General features: G+C 38.2%; 1 protein-coding gene and 1 non-coding gene across 2 annotated transcripts; one reads left to right on the top strand and one right to left on the bottom strand.

Annotated features, from left to right (window-relative positions):
• The first annotated feature begins 6,103 nt into the window (after nt 1–6,103).
• On the top strand, nt 6,104–18,597 carry scinlb (scinderin like b). The gene is made up of 17 exons (XM_067474835.1): nt 6,104–6,259; nt 8,322–8,509; nt 9,898–10,052; nt 12,032–12,193; nt 12,537–12,686; nt 12,795–12,884; nt 13,222–13,354; nt 13,971–14,059; nt 14,442–14,657; nt 14,746–14,879; nt 14,991–15,081; nt 15,656–15,826; nt 15,919–16,093; nt 16,236–16,351; nt 16,468–16,545; nt 16,637–16,697; nt 17,878–18,597. The coding sequence occupies exons 2-17, from the start codon at nt 8,329–8,331 to the stop codon at nt 18,036–18,038; spliced, it is 2,163 nt and encodes a 720-aa protein (XP_067330936.1). The 5' UTR covers nt 6,104–6,259; nt 8,322–8,328; the 3' UTR covers nt 18,039–18,597.
• trnar-ucu (transfer RNA arginine (anticodon UCU)) lies at nt 11,876–11,967 on the bottom strand. The gene is given in 2 exon segments: nt 11,876–11,911; nt 11,931–11,967. It is a non-coding gene; the product is annotated as a tRNA-Arg (tRNA).
• Nucleotides 18,598–19,372: the final 775 nt, after the last annotated feature.

The raw sequence follows: 19,372 nt of genomic DNA, 5'->3' as shown, positions 1-19,372 counted from the left end.
TGGCATATGAAGTGCTAGAATTAGTTTATATATATAACTGTTTTGTAACTATTGCAGATGCAGATTTTTAATAAGAGCCTGAGAGGTAAGGGCCCCAAAACAAGAGCCGCAGATCAAAGTTACCATTTACATTTGCCTTTAAAACATTAAAGACCTCAGTCATTAGTAGTGGTGTAGCTGTATGGGTTCTAACAGCAAGAATATGCTTGATTGCATTGAGTTACCCTGAGAACATTGATTTCGTCCTCATGTCGAAGAAGCTACATGCTGAAAACGACCAGCTCAATGCCTCTAGGTCTGAGGTTTGCTGGTGCAACCTCATTGTGACAAGATTTCAGAAAGTCAGTGTGCTCAATCTGACTGAAGTTTTTGTATAGGCAAAAATAAATGATATATAATGCATTAATTTGTCACCTTCAGAAGTGCAGCTCTGAGGTGTTTGGTTTGGTGGGTGGATCATCAGCAGGCTGGCCTATCGCTGTAAATGATACACTGAGTGGTTTTTCACCCACACATGCATGGGCTGTTCATATTTGCATTTCCTCACCATTGGCCTCAATTGATACTGGACACATTTTTTGTGTCTGCCTCTGCAGAAAAAGATTAGAATTATTTCTGTCAGCACACCAGCTTGCCCTTCCTGCACCTCATGTAGCAAGAGCAGGGGTTGTTTGGCAAGTCATTCATAGTTGTTGTGACGGATCATTTTACTTGCTAGGCTATTTTATTTAGAGCATTTATACCAGCTCTATCTGTCTGTAAATTTTTCTTTTGACGAGTGTTTGTAAGTTAACCTTTTATAGCCGAGAGGATGTGGTTCAGTCAGTGGTATGTTGCGTGCAGCTTAGCTGTACTTTAGTTCCTCTATGGAACTTCCTAAGTAGAAGACATCAGAACAATGTGTATTCTATGTAAATGTTAATAGTCTTAAGCAAGAAGAGCAGTTCTCACTTCTGTGTGGAAGAAATGTGTGATTTTTGTACTTTAAGCTACTTTTCCCTCAACTTTACTCTTCTCTAATAATGACAGGTTTGCGGGTTATGTTAATTATAGGCCAGCAGTTATAGTATCACATTTACAGTTCAGACGTGAGAGTGGTGTTAATGTAACCTTCAGGACTAGCCGTGTAAAGAATAAAGCAAAGATTCTGCAAAGATTCTAAAATTGTGATCAGTTTTTATTGGGGTACTGTGTACTGTAATATGGCTCCGTATGTTGAGAAATTACTGGGACAAGTAAGAACCGGTTTTTGAGACTTAATATGAGGAAGCAACTGCACGCGAGCTAAAGCACATGTAGACAGCGGTTACGAGGTGTATGAAGAGTCGTATTCCCAATTAGAAGGTTGCAAAGAGCTTAAAAAATGATATAACACGAAATTCACTATTTACACAACAATGGATGGGTTAGTATTTCTGACTTGGCACAAGAATCACTGCATTTGTAGATTGAGATTTGGGTTTTTGATCAGGGTGCTGTATTAAGTAAACCTCTCAGTTTTCTTGTATACTTTGTATTTATTTATTTATTTTTTGCCAGGTTTAATCAGTACCAAACTCACATTTCATTGTGGTAATATCCTCAAACATTTCAACCACTATCAGCCAGTAACATAAACCAAAAACAGGCTACACACTCACTGTTCTCTTGCTACTGTTCTTGCACCAGAAAGTGCCCACAGTTACATTTTTCGCAATAACTGCAATTTGGTGTCAATGAAGACTGAGCAAAAGCTCCACTATAACAAACCTGCTTCAGCCATAGTGGAAAAATATTGTCTGTAATCTTGACTTTCTGCTAACATGGTAACCAGGATACCCTCTCTCATCTCATCTATCAATAAAGCTTTTGTTTAATGAGTGAGACTTCAGGACCAGTGAGTTGCAGCTTGGTGATTGTGGAGTGCTGTGTGATGAGATAACAATGATCTTTCAGCTAGTAGTGGTTGTTTTCTCCATCAGGCTGATTCAAACCACACAAACACACAACTCCTACTGCTGAGTTCAGTTTTAGAAAACCTCTTGAAACTGGTCTGACCAGATTATTCTCTTGGTCTTCTCTTGAGGAGGAATTTACTTTGACATATCCAACCGTAAATCACTTGTACAGGCAGCTGAATATCCTGAAAAGACGAGCACCAACTTATAGACATTTCCAGTGAATCTATTATAAAGTTACTCTTATTCCTCCTGGCTGTGTGGGCAGTGCAGGCAGAACCTTGGTGACTGTTAAATAATAACAGTCAGTAACATATTCTGTTACCCTGTATAATTCTATTCTGTTATCCTGTATAATTCATTGATAAAACACATTTGAGACAACCTAGGTGACTTAAAACTTTAAATTGAAATCAAACTGCACATTTCATAGGATTTTTGCACAAAATGAGATAAGGATTCAAACTCATGTCTGAACCTGTTGACATTCTAATGCGTTGATATTCGTGCAGTCTTGTCCTTATTAACTCGACTCCTAACACACAGGCAGCATCCTGGTGTTACAGTGAGCAAACAAGGATCTTCTTGCATTATTGCTTTATTGTGCAGCATATGAGACATGTGTTTTAACTGATAAACACTTTTAGGCAGTGCATTTACAGCTGTGGTTCACTCGTGTGCCAGGCAGCTCGTCCCCCCCCACACAGCTTAGTTGTGTCTGTACCAGTGTGGTTAATTACTTCCTGAAACAAACCTTAGCTTTGCAAATGCTGACTGATCTCTGACTGATCTATTTTGTGCAAACTTGCCATGCAGCTTCTACCCTCAACCTCCATCTAATTAAACTGGTAGTTCTTAACTGGCAGGCGTCTTTCAAGGATGTATTCAGATCCTTTATGTTTAACAAAACATATCACTAGTGAAAAATCAAGTCAGTGTCCTACATTTCAAAGTGGATTGGAAAAGGGGTTTTCACATTCTTGCTGACGGTTAGATGGAAAGATTAATAAAAGCCCCACATCTATCCATTAAATATAAAGATATCTTACAAAACCAGAAACAGTGGCCTGGCCCAGCAGAATAAGAACGGCAAAAAGCCACTGCCACCTTTGAATCTCAATAATTAACATAATATAGCTCATTTGTAGGTATATACATAACAGATATGGGAGGGACTGTTTCTTGGAATCCCAATTAACCTCTACTGACAGGAAACGGGGTGGTGTTGGTAATTTTTTCCAAAAATATCAAACTATTTATTAAAATAACATATATCAATTGAAAAATACAACATACTGTAATCTGCATTAACTTATTTGTTTTGCTGTATACACAATATTGTATACAAAACACAGAGATTTCAGTTGAACATGTTAGCAAACAGTTACGTATTTACACATCAAGCATATAAATCAACATTAACGTGTAACGTCATGTGTCTGGATAAGTCCAGTATTCATTCTATTTTATCTCCACCTACATCTGGTGCAGAATTGTCCTTTTAGCAGCAGAACACTCCATGTGTTCATTAACTCACTAAAAACAGCTGCCTGCTAATGTGGGTGAATGAAAACAAAGTGAAAACCAAAACAATGAGCTGAAAGACAGTAAGACGTTGAGTCCTGCACAGCTAAATTGAACATTATCAATGGGTTTCAATAGGTCACCACTGTCCCTTTTACACATACTGCAGTCATTTATTGTCAATATGCAGTTATTGACTGTGTATGTTAAATGAGCAAACTCTCATCGTGCCATTTAGATGAATGTATTTTATTATTATTACATAATAAGTTAACATACTTAGAAAACTGTAAACAGTGGTCTGTTACAGCAGGGTTGGCCAACCCCGGTGTCACTGCCCTAATTCTTTTCAAACAATCTAATTCTTTTCAAGCAATCCTGCCCTACCCACTGCTGATTACATGGATCGGGTGTTTTCTGTCAATCAGAAGCTGGGAGATAACAAATCACTTTGCCTTTCCCTACTCCACCCTCATCTAGGATGATATCTTCCAGGTTCCCATAGACGGACCCACACATGCTTCAGGTGATCAGCAGCAGTTGGGGCAGGAATAGTTGGAAATCAAGCAGGAAAAAGGATTCTCTTGAGTCCTGAACTGGTTTAATATTCACAAAAACAAAGAGGAAAGCAGCCCAAACTAGTATTATAGGCAGTTATGTAACAGGCTATATTTCTCCTGGGTGTGTTTACTTCCTGGGGAGTTCTATATAAAACCTTTAAAAAATGTGAAGTCTGATAAATTGCTTGACTTGAACACCACAAGTTTGAGAATGAAAAACAAAAAACACTCTTCCCCCTCTACTTCACACTAGTCACTACATGCTACAACACAGTAGCTGCTAACAGTATAACACACCACAATGTCCACCAGAATGGGCAGTTGTCCAGTTGCATCAGGGATGATGTGGGCACCAGGTGTTGACAATTTGTGTGGAACAGAAAAGTTAATTTCTTTGGTTCTGACCCAGGGATTTGATCCATTCTGAACTGTCAAACATGAACTTGACAGGAGAGCAAAAATTGGAGGAGCAGTCTTTTCATATTAAACCACAATCAGACTCAATGAAAAGGTGTATTAGCAAAGTGTTAAACTATTTATTTTTAAGGTTGTTGGAATGCTTTTCCATGGTCATGGTTCATTTTCCTCAGCTAATGTAATAATGTTGGTAGCATCTCTTCTCATAGCGTACACCTCAAGGAGGGCATGCATGAGTTAGTTGTCAGCATGTGACACATCCTGTTTCATAGATTCACACCAACCACAAACAGTTAGGCCCCTCTGCCCACAGATAAACAGCTAAAGACAAACATGGGTAAAATCGGCTTGATTTCTCTAAACAATTCACCTATTGACATGGATGAGATGAGATGGTTGGGGGAAAGCGCTGGTTCCAGGAAATGGAAGCTGCAAATGCTGTGGCTTACTGCTTTTTGCTGTTCTATCCATTTTCATCAGTCCAATCTCATCTGATTATTTAGGTAATGGGGTGACCACCCAATCAAACCCAAACATCAGACAAATGAGGAAGCACAGGGGTCAGATGTTTTTGCATCAGCTGTCATAAACAACAAACAATAAGACATTTTTTTTCACTGCTGTTGACAGTCTGCTGGAACGAGTTCTCCTTGTTTTTTCGGTTAATGGGTTTACACACAGGCCATAGTAACTTTAGTTAGGTTTTTCTGTGTTGCAGATTTCTCATAATGAGATGAACATGTATAAATGTAACTTATAAAATCTTTTTAGCAGCAACATATTCTTTTTGTCCTGTACTGTACCAACATGGCTGTGTGGGAAACCTTACTTACAACCAAATCCTGTCAAACATGAGTCCATTCATTTACCTTCAGGTTAACTCTGCAGCTTCTGCCTGCGTGTGGTTTTGTCACTGCAGGATGTGTACACATTGTCGCCCTTGTGTGCCTAACATTTAGGGACAAACAGCCATCACCTCCAAAGCCTGGGATCTGTCCACTTTTAAATAAACATGGTTTCTGCAGAAGCCACAGAGCACAATCTGGGTGTGACCTGTGTGGTTTCAAGTGTGAACGGCATGAGATGTGTTCAAAGAGCAGCTGGTTCAGTAGACAGCATTACCAAAGGGAGAAAATTATGTTTTTGGTTTATGTTGTTTAATTTCTGCATGGTGGTTTGTGCAGCTGCAAAGGCTTTGCTAACGACTGCACCTTTAAAATAAAAACATTTATTAAGTTAAACTAAATCTAAAATGCCATTTGTCTTTGCAGCCAATGCGACTGCTTCCTGTATTTTTCCATATAAATCTTGCTGGCGCTGTTTTCCAGGAAATTAAGGCGAGGCACCTTTTCATCACTGTTATTTTTACAGTCACACGACTCCTTTAAGCCAAAGACAAATACACACAAACACACACACACGCTGTTGATTCAACTTCTCCATTCTTAGGAAGAAATTGCAGCTTCATGAACGTTGTCCCTTCCTATCTGAACACAGAACTAATCTGCACTTTAAATCTCACAGAGCACGAGGAAAGTTTAATATCAAATCATCCCTGAGTATCACAACACAATTATTTTCACCTGAGAAGAAATATGTCTCTCTAAGTGCGTACACGCGGACAAAACCTTCTTTATATTTGCTACTACAGCTGTTGGCCAATCATTCGCCACAAACTCCTCCCTCCTCCTCCTGCTACTCCTCCTTCTGTACAATACATTAAAACATAAAAAACTCTCTATGCTCGGCGGATTCCCACATCTGCAACCTCCTTCAGCGGCTCTCCTCATCTCCACCTCTGTGTGATTCATCTCTCAGCCTGTGAGTTCACTGCTTCCAGTCGAAACTCGTGCAGCTTTTGTTAATTGCTGGACTTAGTCTTTTAAGGGACAGGCTATTTAAAATCGTGCTGAAACGTGCAAAACTTCCATTTGTCGCTGTGCTTTGTGCATATGTGAGCGGTTCATTTGACGCTAGTAGTGATTTAATTTCCAGATGTGTGCATCAGATCCGTGAAGACTCTTTTCATTTCTGTGAAATTATCAAAAACAGATAAACCAAAGCGATTTGCTGAATTAATTGTGGAACCCTATTACATTGTTTATAGTGATGTTAATACTCCATTATTTTGTGTTATTATGTTTTGCATAAAACTGAGCGCACAAACCTGCGGCAGAATTGTAGTAGTTGTAGTAGTAGTAGTATTATGGCTGTTATGTAACACTCAAAAAAAAAGTAAAGAAAAAAGATGGAGCTGTATGACCTACTATGAATAGAGCAGGAATAAGCTGTGGACACTGTTTTTTTTATTTCAATATTCACAGATGCACTTCTCCAATTCTCCAATAAATTGGAGAAGCAAATCAGTCCTCAGTCTGATCAGTCAGCAGTCTCCCACCACAGATGCTCTTTCCAGCTCATCTGTATCTCAGTACTGTTCACATCCTTGTGTTATTAACTCTGCCTCCACACAGTCAATGTCCATAAGTGATGCAGTATTTTATTGATCAGCTTGTTACAGGAAATCCACTGAGTGTTTGCTGTCTGTGCTGAAACCTGAGCTTCAGGCAGCTCATTTAGCATCCAGCTGAACAAACTATACATTACATTTCTTTCAAGGTGGATGTTTGATTTGTCTATGTTTGACATGGCAGGGAGTAAGATGTAATATTTTATTCTTTTCTTGTAAATAATGCTGAATAAAAATGAACAAAAGTTGAAGGGTGCAGTTACCGTTCGTGGATCAGAAGGGAAAATACAGGGAGCTTAAGCCTGGTGTGGTACAGTAGTGAGGAAGTGTTTTCACAGTCAACTTCATTTTCACTCCTCTGACAATTCTGCTGATTTATAATCTAGCTCTTGTGTAATTTAACCAAAAAATAATCTCTGTAATCTGGCAACAGTAATGGTGCAAACACCCACTCTTATCTTAATCTAAAGTTTTTTAAATTAAACTTCCTTTAAGTCTGAATGCAAGCTTCTTTAATGCTCAAGAGTTTTACTGTTCTGCAAGTTTGTTGACAGGGTTCATTTACTGAGGTAATCTGCTCATTGAGTAGTAGTAGTAGTTCAGTTATAAAAAGTTCTCTTATGATCAGATATTGCTATTAAATAACATGCATATTAAAAAAATGAGTCATGCTTTTTACTTTATATTATTTACGTTGGTACCTGTGTGTTCAAATTAGCAGAAATTTGACTTGCTGGTTACACACCCACTGATAATAGAACAAAGTTCAGTCAGTCTGGTTTCATTTATTAAAAACTTTTTTCAGGCATCGTAATAAGTATAGCTCTTTCTCTGTTTATAACACCTTTATATCAATTTATTAATTAATCATTGGCATGAACACGAGTGAGTCGAAAGTCAACTTGATGTGACTGATAATTTTATTGACCACAGAAGTAAAATACATTTCTCTAAATTATGAAAACATTTAATGCTCAAGTTTGTGAGTCCACTTCAATGTCCGTTTCACTTCTATGCAACAGTCAATAGATGCCAGACATAATTAATGTAGAAACTAAACAATCAACAGAAGTGACAGTAGTGGATGACTCACTGAAGATACAACAGCAGGTTTGTCTAGACTAGTCTCTGCAAACCCAGAGTCCAAATATAGTATAAACCCTCTTGTTAAACCAGCACCTAAATGACTGTGGCTTAGTTTCTCTCAGGCCTCACTCTACAAAAGCTTTATTGTTCAGGAAGCACAACTTGGTGGCAATAATTCCTTACTCACATTATTATGGTGCATTTTAAACAGTGTTTGTTACATTTATCGCCCAGTTAAATTTCATTTGCAGTATCATTTTCAAATCACTCCCCGTTATTGTCTGTGTACCAGTCTCATTTCTGATATTCTCTCTCACTTTGTCTCAGAGCCATCATGGTTCAACATAAGGAGTTTGAGAGTGCTGGTAGGCAACCAGGCCTAAAGGTTTGGCGTATTGAGAACATGGACCTGAAACCAGTACCCAAGAACTTGTATGGCAGCTTTTACACTGGGGATGCCTACCTGCTGCTCTTCACTACCCCAGCACCTTCGTACAACATACACATGTGGCTAGGTAAGATTCTGCCACCATTCTGTAACAATAATTATTTAATTAGAGTTTAATATACACTGTTGGCCATAAAGTTGGAATAAAATATGTTCTACCTTTTCTCATGAAATTATTGTCACAATGTGATTTATTGTTGATAGATAAAGTGTATATGTTCTCAAAACTTTATTGCTCAATCTCTTCCAAACATATCAAATTGAAAATTAAAATACAATTAACCTTTGCAAAAAAAGGAATGAAAACATGCACGAATAAATAATACGAAGGTAATAAGTCAACATGCAACTGATGGAAATGTTCCTCTTTCTCCTACATAATTAAAAAAATCTAGTCTTAACCACCTTTCAAACAGGAACAGCACATTTTTAAACAATAATGAGCAACACACTTAATAGCAGAGGCCATTCTACAGCAGTGTGTACTCTGAATGCTATCGCTTGTTTTTTTCTCTGTTATGTTGGTATTTTATAGAAGTTTTCTTTTTGGCAATTACTGTTTTATGGTTTTACCACTTTTTTTTTTGTTTTTTGTTTTTGCCTCTGCTATAAAACAACCAAGTCTTTGTGGTTTGGTTGCTAAGCTACAGTTGGGGCTTTAAAGTAACAGAAAATCAAATTAAGCATCTGATCTCAGAGTTGAAACATGAGTAAAAGTCACAAGAGGTTGTGGGATTCCATTTAGTTCAGGCTTGTTCACAGTGGACAATGATATACAACTTTAACTACTTTAAATCTTAAATTTAAGGTAAAGTCGTTTCCTTTTACTCAGTAAATTTTCTGTTACATAATAAAAACAAACCTAAGGGAAACTTTTACATGACTCCCATTTAGAATTCCCAACTGAAATACCCCAAACTCCTGTAGGTCATTAGAAACAGGCGCTGGTCACTGTGTGTTTCTACTTTTCCCTTCCCGTTCTTCCCCAGTGGCAACACACACACACACACACACACACACACACACACACACACACACACACACACACACACACACACACACACACACACACACACACACACACACACACACACACACTAACACACTCACACGAACATAGGCCCTTTATTTCTCTGCAATCATCTGTGAGTGGTTATACCAAACAAAACATGCAAACATAAGAAAGCTCTGTGTCTGATGCTAGTCATGTGAAATTATGGAATAGTTTGATTCATGTTGTGAGCCATCTGACAGTAATAGCAGGATACACAGCGGCTCTGCTAAAGATGTGGTTCATGTGTTCCAAAGACTCCCGTCATCACGCATAGGTCCCTCAAGGTCACAGCAGTTTTCCCTGCTTGAAGTAACTTAATGCATGTTTGAGAAACATGATGCTTTACTATTGATGTGAAACAGTTTATTTCTGCTTAAGTACAAATCTCTCTTTTTTCTCAGGGGATGAATGCTCACAGGATGAGAGTGGAGCGGCAGCTATCTTTGCCACACAGCTAGATGACTTCCTGGGTGGTGGGCCAGTACAGTATAGGGAGGTGCAGAACAGCGAATCCAACACCTTTCTGGGGTACTTCAAGACAGGCATCAAGTATCAGGTGAGCAAAGACACGTTGGACAAGAGGTGTCGCTATATGTATGAAAATGTGAAAGAAAAGGGACTGAAGTATTATTAGTTAGACAAAAAGAAAAAAACTCACTTCTTTCCTCGCTGGCTCAAGTTTTGTTTTATTTGAAATAGTAAACAGTTTTGCCTTTTAATGACCCAAATAAATTATTCAAGTGAAACAAGGGAAAATTAAAGTTTGGATGAATTGCTTACATTTCACATGCAACATGTGAAGATTGTTTGCAACTAGTAACAGTTTTTTGGATTATGATTTACAGAAACCAATGCTCTAGATTAATGACTACAACAACTAGGAACGATCCTAAACACAATTAAATTAGTAATGTAAAGGTTATATTTCTTACACTTTTGACAGAGTTATGATGAGAAAACCATAGAAAAGCTCAGAAGTGTCTTTGACCTAAATCTGATTAATGATTATCAGTGCCCCATGGATTTTACCTTGCACTAAAGTGGATAAAGTTCAAAGTGGATAAAGTTCAAGTGGATAAAGTTTGTAAATAGCAAAATGGTTTCCCATTTTGCTATTTACATCTCAGGGTGTGTCGCACAGACCAAGTCAACCAGCCTGTTTAATGGAAGACATTTTGAAAAACTCAAACGAGGCTGCTCTTTTTTCCCCCTAAACCAGCCATCTGTTTCTCATTGACCATTCAAACCAACTCCTGGCTTTAGCTGAATGTAATTAGCCCAAAGACTTGTTTATTACATCTGCTCTGCTCTGCACATGTGCAGAAACTCTTCAGAGGGCAAGAAACAAAACTAAAGCCCATTATATCTTCATATTTTTTGGTAAATCCACTATTAGGAAACAATCCTTCCATTAGAATGAGCAGAGTCTGCATTGTTACAATGGAAAAAGTTTTACTGCCTTTCTCTTGAGAATAAGGAAGAGAGAGGCGTGAATGTGGTTTCCATTTTGAAGCCTAAATAGCCCCTCCTCCAGATGCTAACGACATTCTGAGCCTTTGTGGGTAAATGTTAAGCCCTCATTAGACATTTGAAGAACAAGGACGTCCCTTTTTGTTGTTTTTCTCACAAACTGGTTGTTTTGATCTTGATTTCCCCCACATACTAAAAAGCCCATCAAACTTCAGTTATCCAAACTACTTTCTCCAGTAGAAAGTGTGTCTGTTGTTTATTTGCAGTGTTTCATTTGCACGCCTTATACATACCTGTTTTGTTTGATGGCTTTACGAAGGATGGCACATTAAGAGATAATCCTGCCACTCAGGCACAACATTGTTGCACAGAACAGACTTGCTCCTCCTTTATGTTCATTTCATTTCCTCTCTTTGACAAGATGTATTGTTTGCATACTCATGATTCATGGTACTGAGCTGATCTCATCATTTGGCAGCAGACTTTATACATTTTTGTCCTTTGCTATTTTTTATTGCTGTGTAAAACTCATTTCATCCTCATTGTGCAGGAAGTTTTAGGCTTTGTGTCTCATGACATAATTTGATGTCACGTATTCTGTCTCAAACTTCTTAGTAGTGCCTCTGTGACTATAGTGGTTAGTGATTGTGCTCATTTACACATTCAAGATTCAAGATTCAAATTGTTTATTGTCGTATGCACAGACAGAAAGGATGTTTCCCTGCACAATGAAATTCTTACTTTGCCATCCACACTAAATGTCAATAAGAGCAATAAGGCAATAAAGGTGAGGTAGTGCAGTTCTTAATAAGGCAATAAAAAGTGAGGTAGTGTAGTTCTGAGTAATGCAATAAAGTGAGGAAAAGGATTTTGGCTTCATGAGGAAGACAGTCTCCGACTCACAAAGCTTGACTCTGGTGGGACTCAAACCCACAACCTTTGAATGCCTTCATACATGCTCTCTTAGAAGTCCAATGCGCTATCTGTTGCGCCACAGAGCCCATTTCAAATGTACCGGTGGTTTCATGAAAGTTTGCATCTCCTGAATTATTATTTTTCTCCCAGAAAGGGGGTGTTGCCTCAGGTTTTAACCATGTTGTGACCAATGATACAAACGTGAAGCGCCTGCTGCACATCAAGGGTAGAAGGGCCATCAGAGCAACGGAGGTGGACATGTCCTGGGCCAGCTTCAACAAGGGAGACTGCTTCATTCTTGACCTGGGATCGGTGAGATGGTTTTTACAACAATGTTTTTTTTAACAACCACACACTATACTCACATATATCTGTACTGTACAAATTTGTTTGCTGTGAAAGAGTTAAGACTTCTCTATGTAGTTTTAATCCTGTGGCCATCGGGGTAAGGCCAAATTTAAATTATGTACTAAATCTTTAAGGATCCACAGTGAACGATGCAGCTTGCACTCGAACAACACTTATGTCTTTTGATACCAGATTGTAGTTGTTCATGTGATGGACTGGCTTGCTCCGCTTTATGAGAACAAACTAAATGTGTTCAGATGCACTGTAAACAGCAATTAACTTTAATATTTTTGTTCCTCTTTTGCAGGTTATCATTCAGTGGTGTGGCAGTGATTGTAACCGGTTTGAGAGGCTGAAGGCCTCTGAGGTCGCCATCGGCATCAGAGATAATGAGAGAAATGGCAGAGCCAAGCTGCAAATGGTGGAGGAGGGGGAAGAGCCAGCCGAAATGACAGAGGTCTCAACTACACCCTGAAGTTTTTACCTAGTTTTAATCCTTTGAAGCTTTAATTGGCAATGCATTTAATGGCGGCATCTCTAGTTAATTAATCTTTATGTTTTGCAGGCTCTGGGGCCTAAATCCACCATTGCCCCCAGTACTCCTGATGATGATAAGGTGGAGACATCCAACAGGAAGAAGGGTGCCCTCTACATGGTAACATGCATTGTTTGTATTCTTATGCCACTGTGACTATAAAAAACTGATCCTGTCTGAATGCAAGCATCCCTTACAAATTGAAGGCATTCAGATATGTATGTGATAAGTGGGAATTATCATAACATTTTGTGTTCAAATAATAATGATCCTTGCATGTTGCATGATATCATCTACATTGCTTATACACTGCAAAATAGGGCTTGGGCAAAAAAACAAAGGACATAAAAAAAAACCTATTACAGTATTTATATTGTAAACAAAAACACCTCCTCCTCAATTATTCACAGAATCCATGAACTGACTTTACAATTGGCGATTTCCCTTTGTTTCATAGATCTCTGATACATCTGGTAAAATGAAGGTGACAAGTGTGTCTGAATCCAGTCCATTCAAACAGGCCATGTTGTCTCATGAAGAGTGCTACATCTTGGACAATGGAGTGGACAGGAACATCTTTGTATGGAAAGGTGCCAGTAGTATTAAAGACCTAATAACACGTCCCAAAAATGTCCATTTGCCCATACCTCTGTGTAGGAGGCAAGAGTAACCAGATCAATCCTATTGCACACAAACCCCATGAGCTAATATCATCCACATCTATATTATTTATTATATTACAGATACTATGTGTGCAGCTGTGCCTTGATTAAAAAAGTCTGTAGGTTTAAACAAAAAAAAGTCTACAATTATAAACAATTATCTACTGACTCGGGAAAATATAATTCAGGGTGTCAGAACTCACATAAGTCTCACATAAGACCTGCCTGGCATATGGAAAATGACGCTGCAGAAGATCAACTGTGCAGCAGATGCTACTCAATGTTAGAATCTCTCAGGGATATATTATTAACCTAATCAACATGGGTCTGTCAATGGTTCAACGACATTGTGCAGAAAAGATTCTGCTTCTAGAGCTGTCACAGGATAAAATGAATGCAACATATGCTAAAGGAAAAGCCACTTAATATTGTCAATATAAACGTGCCTTCACAAACCTTTGTTTCTTACAGCTAGTTTATGACACGTCATGTTTTTGAAAATTATTGAAAGCTCATAATGTCATCCTTGTTTGACTTTAACAAGGTCCCAAAGCCAACACGTCGGAGCGTAAAGCAGCCATGTCTGCAGGCCAGCAGTTCATCAAAGAGAAGGGGTACTCCAATAAGACACAGGTAAAGCTATATATATATCTATATCTATATCTATATCTATATATCTATATCTATATATATCTATATATATATATATCTATATATATATATATCTATATCTATCTATCTATCTATCTATCTATCTATATATATATATATATATATATATATATATATAGATATATATATAGATAGATAGATAGATATATATAGATATAGATATAGATATAGATATAGATATAGATATATAGATATATATCTTTCTAAAATGTTTAGAAGTGATTCAAACTGAGGTCATTGAGAAGCATCACACATGTAATTTCATAATATTCTTGAAGAAGAAAAGGCAGCTAATTCAATTCAAGAAGCCATAATCCAGCTAAACTCCCTGTTATTCTTGTAGATCCAGGTACTTCCCGCAGGAGCCGAGACAACTCTGTTTAAGCAGTTCTTCAGTGACTGGAAGGACAAGGATGAGACCACTGGTCCCACCAAGGCCTACACAATTGGCCATATAGCCAAAGTGAAACAAGTGCCATTTGATGCCTCCACCCTGCACACAAACAAAGCCATGGCAGCCCAGCATGGCATGGTGGATGATGGTAAAGGCAAGGTTCAGGTACGAGAATGTTAAAACAAGCGAAAACAAGGCCCAGAGTAAAGTGTATTTGCTGAATAGGGTAAAATGTTTGGAGTCTTGTTTTTAGATCTGGCGTATTGAGAATGGTGATAAGGTGCCCGTGGATCCCTCTACCTATGGACAGTTCTATGGTGGAGACTGTTACATCATCCTCTACAGCTACAAAAGGGGAAGCAGTGAGCAACACATCATATACACCTGGTAAGTAGTATAAGTACATGCTGTACAAAAATGATCTTACCACACCCAGTCTAATATCACATACCTGACTCTAGGAGTTTGATTTAAAGTGTGTGTGTGTTACTGTGCCAGGCAGGGGCTAAAATGCACAAAGGACGAACTGACAGCATCAGCATTTCTCACAGTGCAGCTGGATGACTCAATGGGAGGATCCCCCGTTCAGGTAAACATGTGGTACAACTGGTATTAAGGTAATTATAGGAGCTTGTCTGTCATAGAAGTTGACTGAGTTCTCTGAATATGAGAAGTTGATTATTTCAGTTAAAAAGAACGTTACAGCCAATGCTGATAATTGTTAGCTTCTAAACATTTGATACCTAATGAATTCTGTATGCATTTGTTAAATAACATTTTTTTATTTTAAGTTGTGCAAGTGATGGGTTTAAAAGCTGACAGTGTTACAACAACACTGTGGAAAAAATGTTTTTGAAATTATTATTAGTTGTGATGAGCGTTCGGCTTCTCAAATCTCTTAACTCCACATATTACAGAAGAACAAGTACTGCAGACTAAAGCAAAACTATTTGCTGTATGTAAAAACTTCTCTCCTGCTATGAAAAAAATAAGCACTACTGTATAGCCAGCAGAGGGCAGTGTTCACACTCGCCTTAATCTACAGCACAGTCATGCTTTTTGTTGGGTCGCTTTTTCATTTCTGGTATTACAGTCAATGTTATCAAATAGCTCTGAGACTCTCCAATCTTCATTGGGACATTTTGTAATCACTGCACTCACAGGTGAGAGTGACTCAGGGTCAGGAGCCTCCACACCTGATGAGCCTGTTCAAGGGGAAACCAATGATCGTCCACAAAGGAGGAACTTCACGCAAAGGTGGACAGTTAGCGGCCAGCTCAACTCGTCTATTCCACATACGGCAAAGCTCTTCTCAGGGCACACGTGCTGTTGAGGTGAGCTGTATGGGCCTGATCCCTAAGTGGGCCTGATCCAGTGGAGATATTTCTGATTTCCACCTCTTACATGTCTGACTCTGTTTTGTCAGGTCGATGCCACTGCCTCCAAACTGAACACCAATGATGTATTTGTGCTGAAAACCCCAAATGCCTTGTTTGTGTGGCGAGGATTGGGGGCTAGTGATGAGGAGATGGAGGCTGCCAAGCATGTGGGGGGCTTCCTGGGGGGCAATGCCATCAATGTATCAGAGGGGAAGGAGTCAGGTGGGATTCTTTAATTTATCTGCATTTCTGGTCTGTTCTTATGCAAACTTGATCTGTATCTTAAGCAAAGAGGATGTGATTCACATCCTGTTAAACAAAAACTATGTGGTACTGATCCCTTTTGTGTGTCCTTCCTTCTCAGCTGACTTCTGGGCTGCACTGGGCGGCAAGAAGGATTACCAGACCTCTAAGGCTCTGCAGAAAGTGATCAAACCCCCACGTCTGTTTGGCTGCAGCAACAAAACTGGACGACTTATTGTAAGTCACAGAGTAAAATGAAGGGACTGGGATTTGTTGTTGGATGCACGCAGTCAGCATCTAAATGAATACAGTGTAATTTAGTAATTTTATAAGTCTTCCTTCTGCTCTCTCAGGTTGAAGAAGTACCAGGAGACTTCACTCAGTCTGATCTGGCTACTGATGATGTCATGATCCTAGATACATGTGACCAGGTAAAATCAGTTTTGTAGGACCCATTTAAAAAAATTTGATAAACTGTAGACTGAGTGACTGTGACTGTGAGTGTATATTGTCTCTCTGTAGATCTTTCTTTGGATTGGTGTAGAAGCAAATGATGAAGAAAAGACTGGAGCTCCCAAAATAGGTTTGTTGCACTCGAACAGAGGAACAGATCCAAGAAATGTTTAATCAGATTCTTGCTACCAAAAACATTAGGTTCCATAGCAATCACTCCAAAAACATAGGTACTTCTTTAAAATTTGAGACAAGTTTCATTATTTGTTGGTCCAAAGATTTGTTGCCACTATTTAAATGAAACTACGACTCTCATAAAAGGATGAAAAATAAATTGTTGCAGTGATGAAATATGATCACAGTATGATTGAAAACAGAAGTAACTGGGCAGAACTAATCCGTTTGCCTTTCCAAAATTCAACTACACTATTTTAAAGCTAGTCTAGTCAGTATATTTATATTTCCAGGGGGAAAATTGATGCGGAAATCTCCCCCCAACAGTTCTGTGAAGCTTTTTAACCTATTTCCCTCATTGCTTTTTGTTTTGGGTTTACAGCCTTGCAACTTTACTGTTCAAATTCAACCTCACTGTTTAATTTTTTTCATTATATTCAAATACATACTAATTATACATATTACTTCACCTTTGGACAGTTTAAATTTGGCATTCTAATATGATGCTTGATGTACTCTCAAGTAAGGCTGAGAAGGAGTTGGAGGCTGATTTTTAAACATTGCCCCTCTTTAATCACCCGAGCAAATTACTTTATTTTATTTTTTATATTCCACTTCATATTTACCATAAATCAATTTACTTTCTACCTTTTTCCAAACAGTACACAAACAAGCAAAAAAACAAGAAGCCCACATTTTACTAAACAATGTCCCTAAACACAAAGACATGTTAGGCCAAAGTTTTATATGTATTTAGCACATTGTTTTTGGACATTTTCTTTAACACATTTAAAGTTCAATGCCAAGTCTGTTCCATAAATCCAATTCTCTAGCAGTAACACTATTACTTTCCTTAATCAACCCCTTTTTTAGCTACAAAAGGCAAAGTAATCTAAAACCTCACTATACACAAGTTACTACTTGACAAGCACCAACCACCAAACAAAGTTAGTGACTAGCTGTTCTGCACAGTGAAGCATTTAGTAGCTACAGAGTCAAATCATGACATAATAAAATGAGTGTGAATCCTGAATTGGTTATACATTTAAAATGCGTCTTAGAGTTTTTAAATTTTTTCACGATGTTCCTGTTTTTTTTTTTTTTGTCTCCTTATGTGTCCCTGTCATGTCATGCAGCCCAACAGTATGTGGACTCAGACCCATCTGGCCGCAGAGGCCTGCCCATCACCACCATCAAACAGGGAGCAGAGCCCCCAACTTTCACTGGCTGGTTCCAGGCCTGGGATCCCAAAATGTGGGAGACAGATCCACTGGACAGAATCCGTGCCCAATTCTAACAATAAAACTCCCGGCTCTTTCCTCTTTGCCAGAATCCTTACCTAACCAGCTCTTTCCTTTGTAGTTTTTGTTTAACTTGCTGCCAATCTCTAAGTACCAAAACCAATCACTATTATTAGCTTATCACATTCACAACTTCATCAAGTATACACAAAGGCCCTAATAAAAAACAAACAATAGGAAAGGGAGCCATTTTAGACGACTGGTTGGGGATATTTTCTGTTTATTATTACTCTGCTGCAGTATATGTGTGTTCCGAAAACATCATGATTTCCTCTTTGTCTGTTTTAACAGTCTAGTTGGTTTTCATAATGAGCTAGTATGTGGGACAGAAATGGTCCATTTGATTACTGCACTATGGCTACATGTGAATAAGTCCTTTATTAATATAGCAAAGTTGTACACTTGCTGCATGCTGCATTTTCTTTATTCTATTCTGTGCTTGTGACTTTTAAAGGGTGTGCTGTGAACGCCGGAAATATGTCAAGTCCTTATTAACTGACACTGAAGTGCTCACATGGATGCCTTTTAAATAAAAAATCTGAGTGAGATTCAAAACAGTATTTTCCATTTTTCTATTTTTTAGAGCAAATGAGTAAATGAATCAGATTATATGTACATGTGCTCTGATACACATTCTGTATCATTAGCATTTCTAGTTTCAAACCTACATATACTGTCAGAAAGTTTCTCAGCCTGTTTTTTCTTCTCCCCTCTCCTGGGAAGAGAGAGTGGGATCCTATTGCAGCTCACAGCATCTGTCAACTTAGGAAAGAGATGTGAAAGCTTCGTTTACAGCTGTGCAGATACACAGGTTTCTGAGACAAGGAAGAGAAAATCTTATAGACTAATTGGGATATTAAAATGTATTGAGTGCATGAGTACAAACTCCGTGGAAAGCATTTTTAATTAGTCACTTTGGGTTATTTCAAAGCCTCTGACACTTAAGTCTCTAGTCTAAGTCTCTGAAACATTCCCAGCTGTTTATGAACTCAAACAAATTTCTCTTTTTCTGGATAAATAAACATAATCACATTTTCACACATGTCCTAAGACAATATAAAGAAAACCCAATTTAGCACATAAGAAATGACTCATTATTATGAATCCCATCTTAAATGTTTATATGTGGTGCAAGTAGGCTACCCTCTGGGTTTATCAATACATTTTATGTGAAAATTAATGAGCTAGGTTTTTTCTTATCAATAATACATCTGGGAGGTCATTTGTCACTGTTTTAAGTCAACCATCACATCAACCATTACAAAAACAGATTTGCCCACAACAAGGTTTACAGTAATAAACATGCTGTTAGGCTGTATGTTCAAACATT

The sequence above is a fragment of the Channa argus genome, chromosome 14, assembly GCF_033026475.1.
Source record: "Channa argus isolate prfri chromosome 14, Channa argus male v1.0, whole genome shotgun sequence".
Lineage (NCBI taxonomy): Eukaryota > Metazoa > Chordata > Actinopteri > Anabantiformes > Channidae > Channa > Channa argus.
Note: the sequence above shows the minus strand (reverse complement) of the source record. Positions and strands in the feature narration are given on the sequence as shown.

Excerpts from the sequence above, each read along its gene's own strand:
- scinlb (XM_067474835.1), top strand. The coding sequence starts at position 8,329 with ATGGTTCAACATAAGGAGTTTGAGAGTGCTGGTAGGCAACCAGGCCTA. Across the intron at positions 14,880-14,990 it reads CAACACATCATATACACCTG|GCAGGGGCTAAAATGCACAA; the intron begins GTAAGTAGTATA and ends TTACTGTGCCAG. Across the intron at positions 16,094-16,235 it reads ATCAGAGGGGAAGGAGTCAG|CTGACTTCTGGGCTGCACTG; the intron begins GTGGGATTCTTT and ends CTTCCTTCTCAG.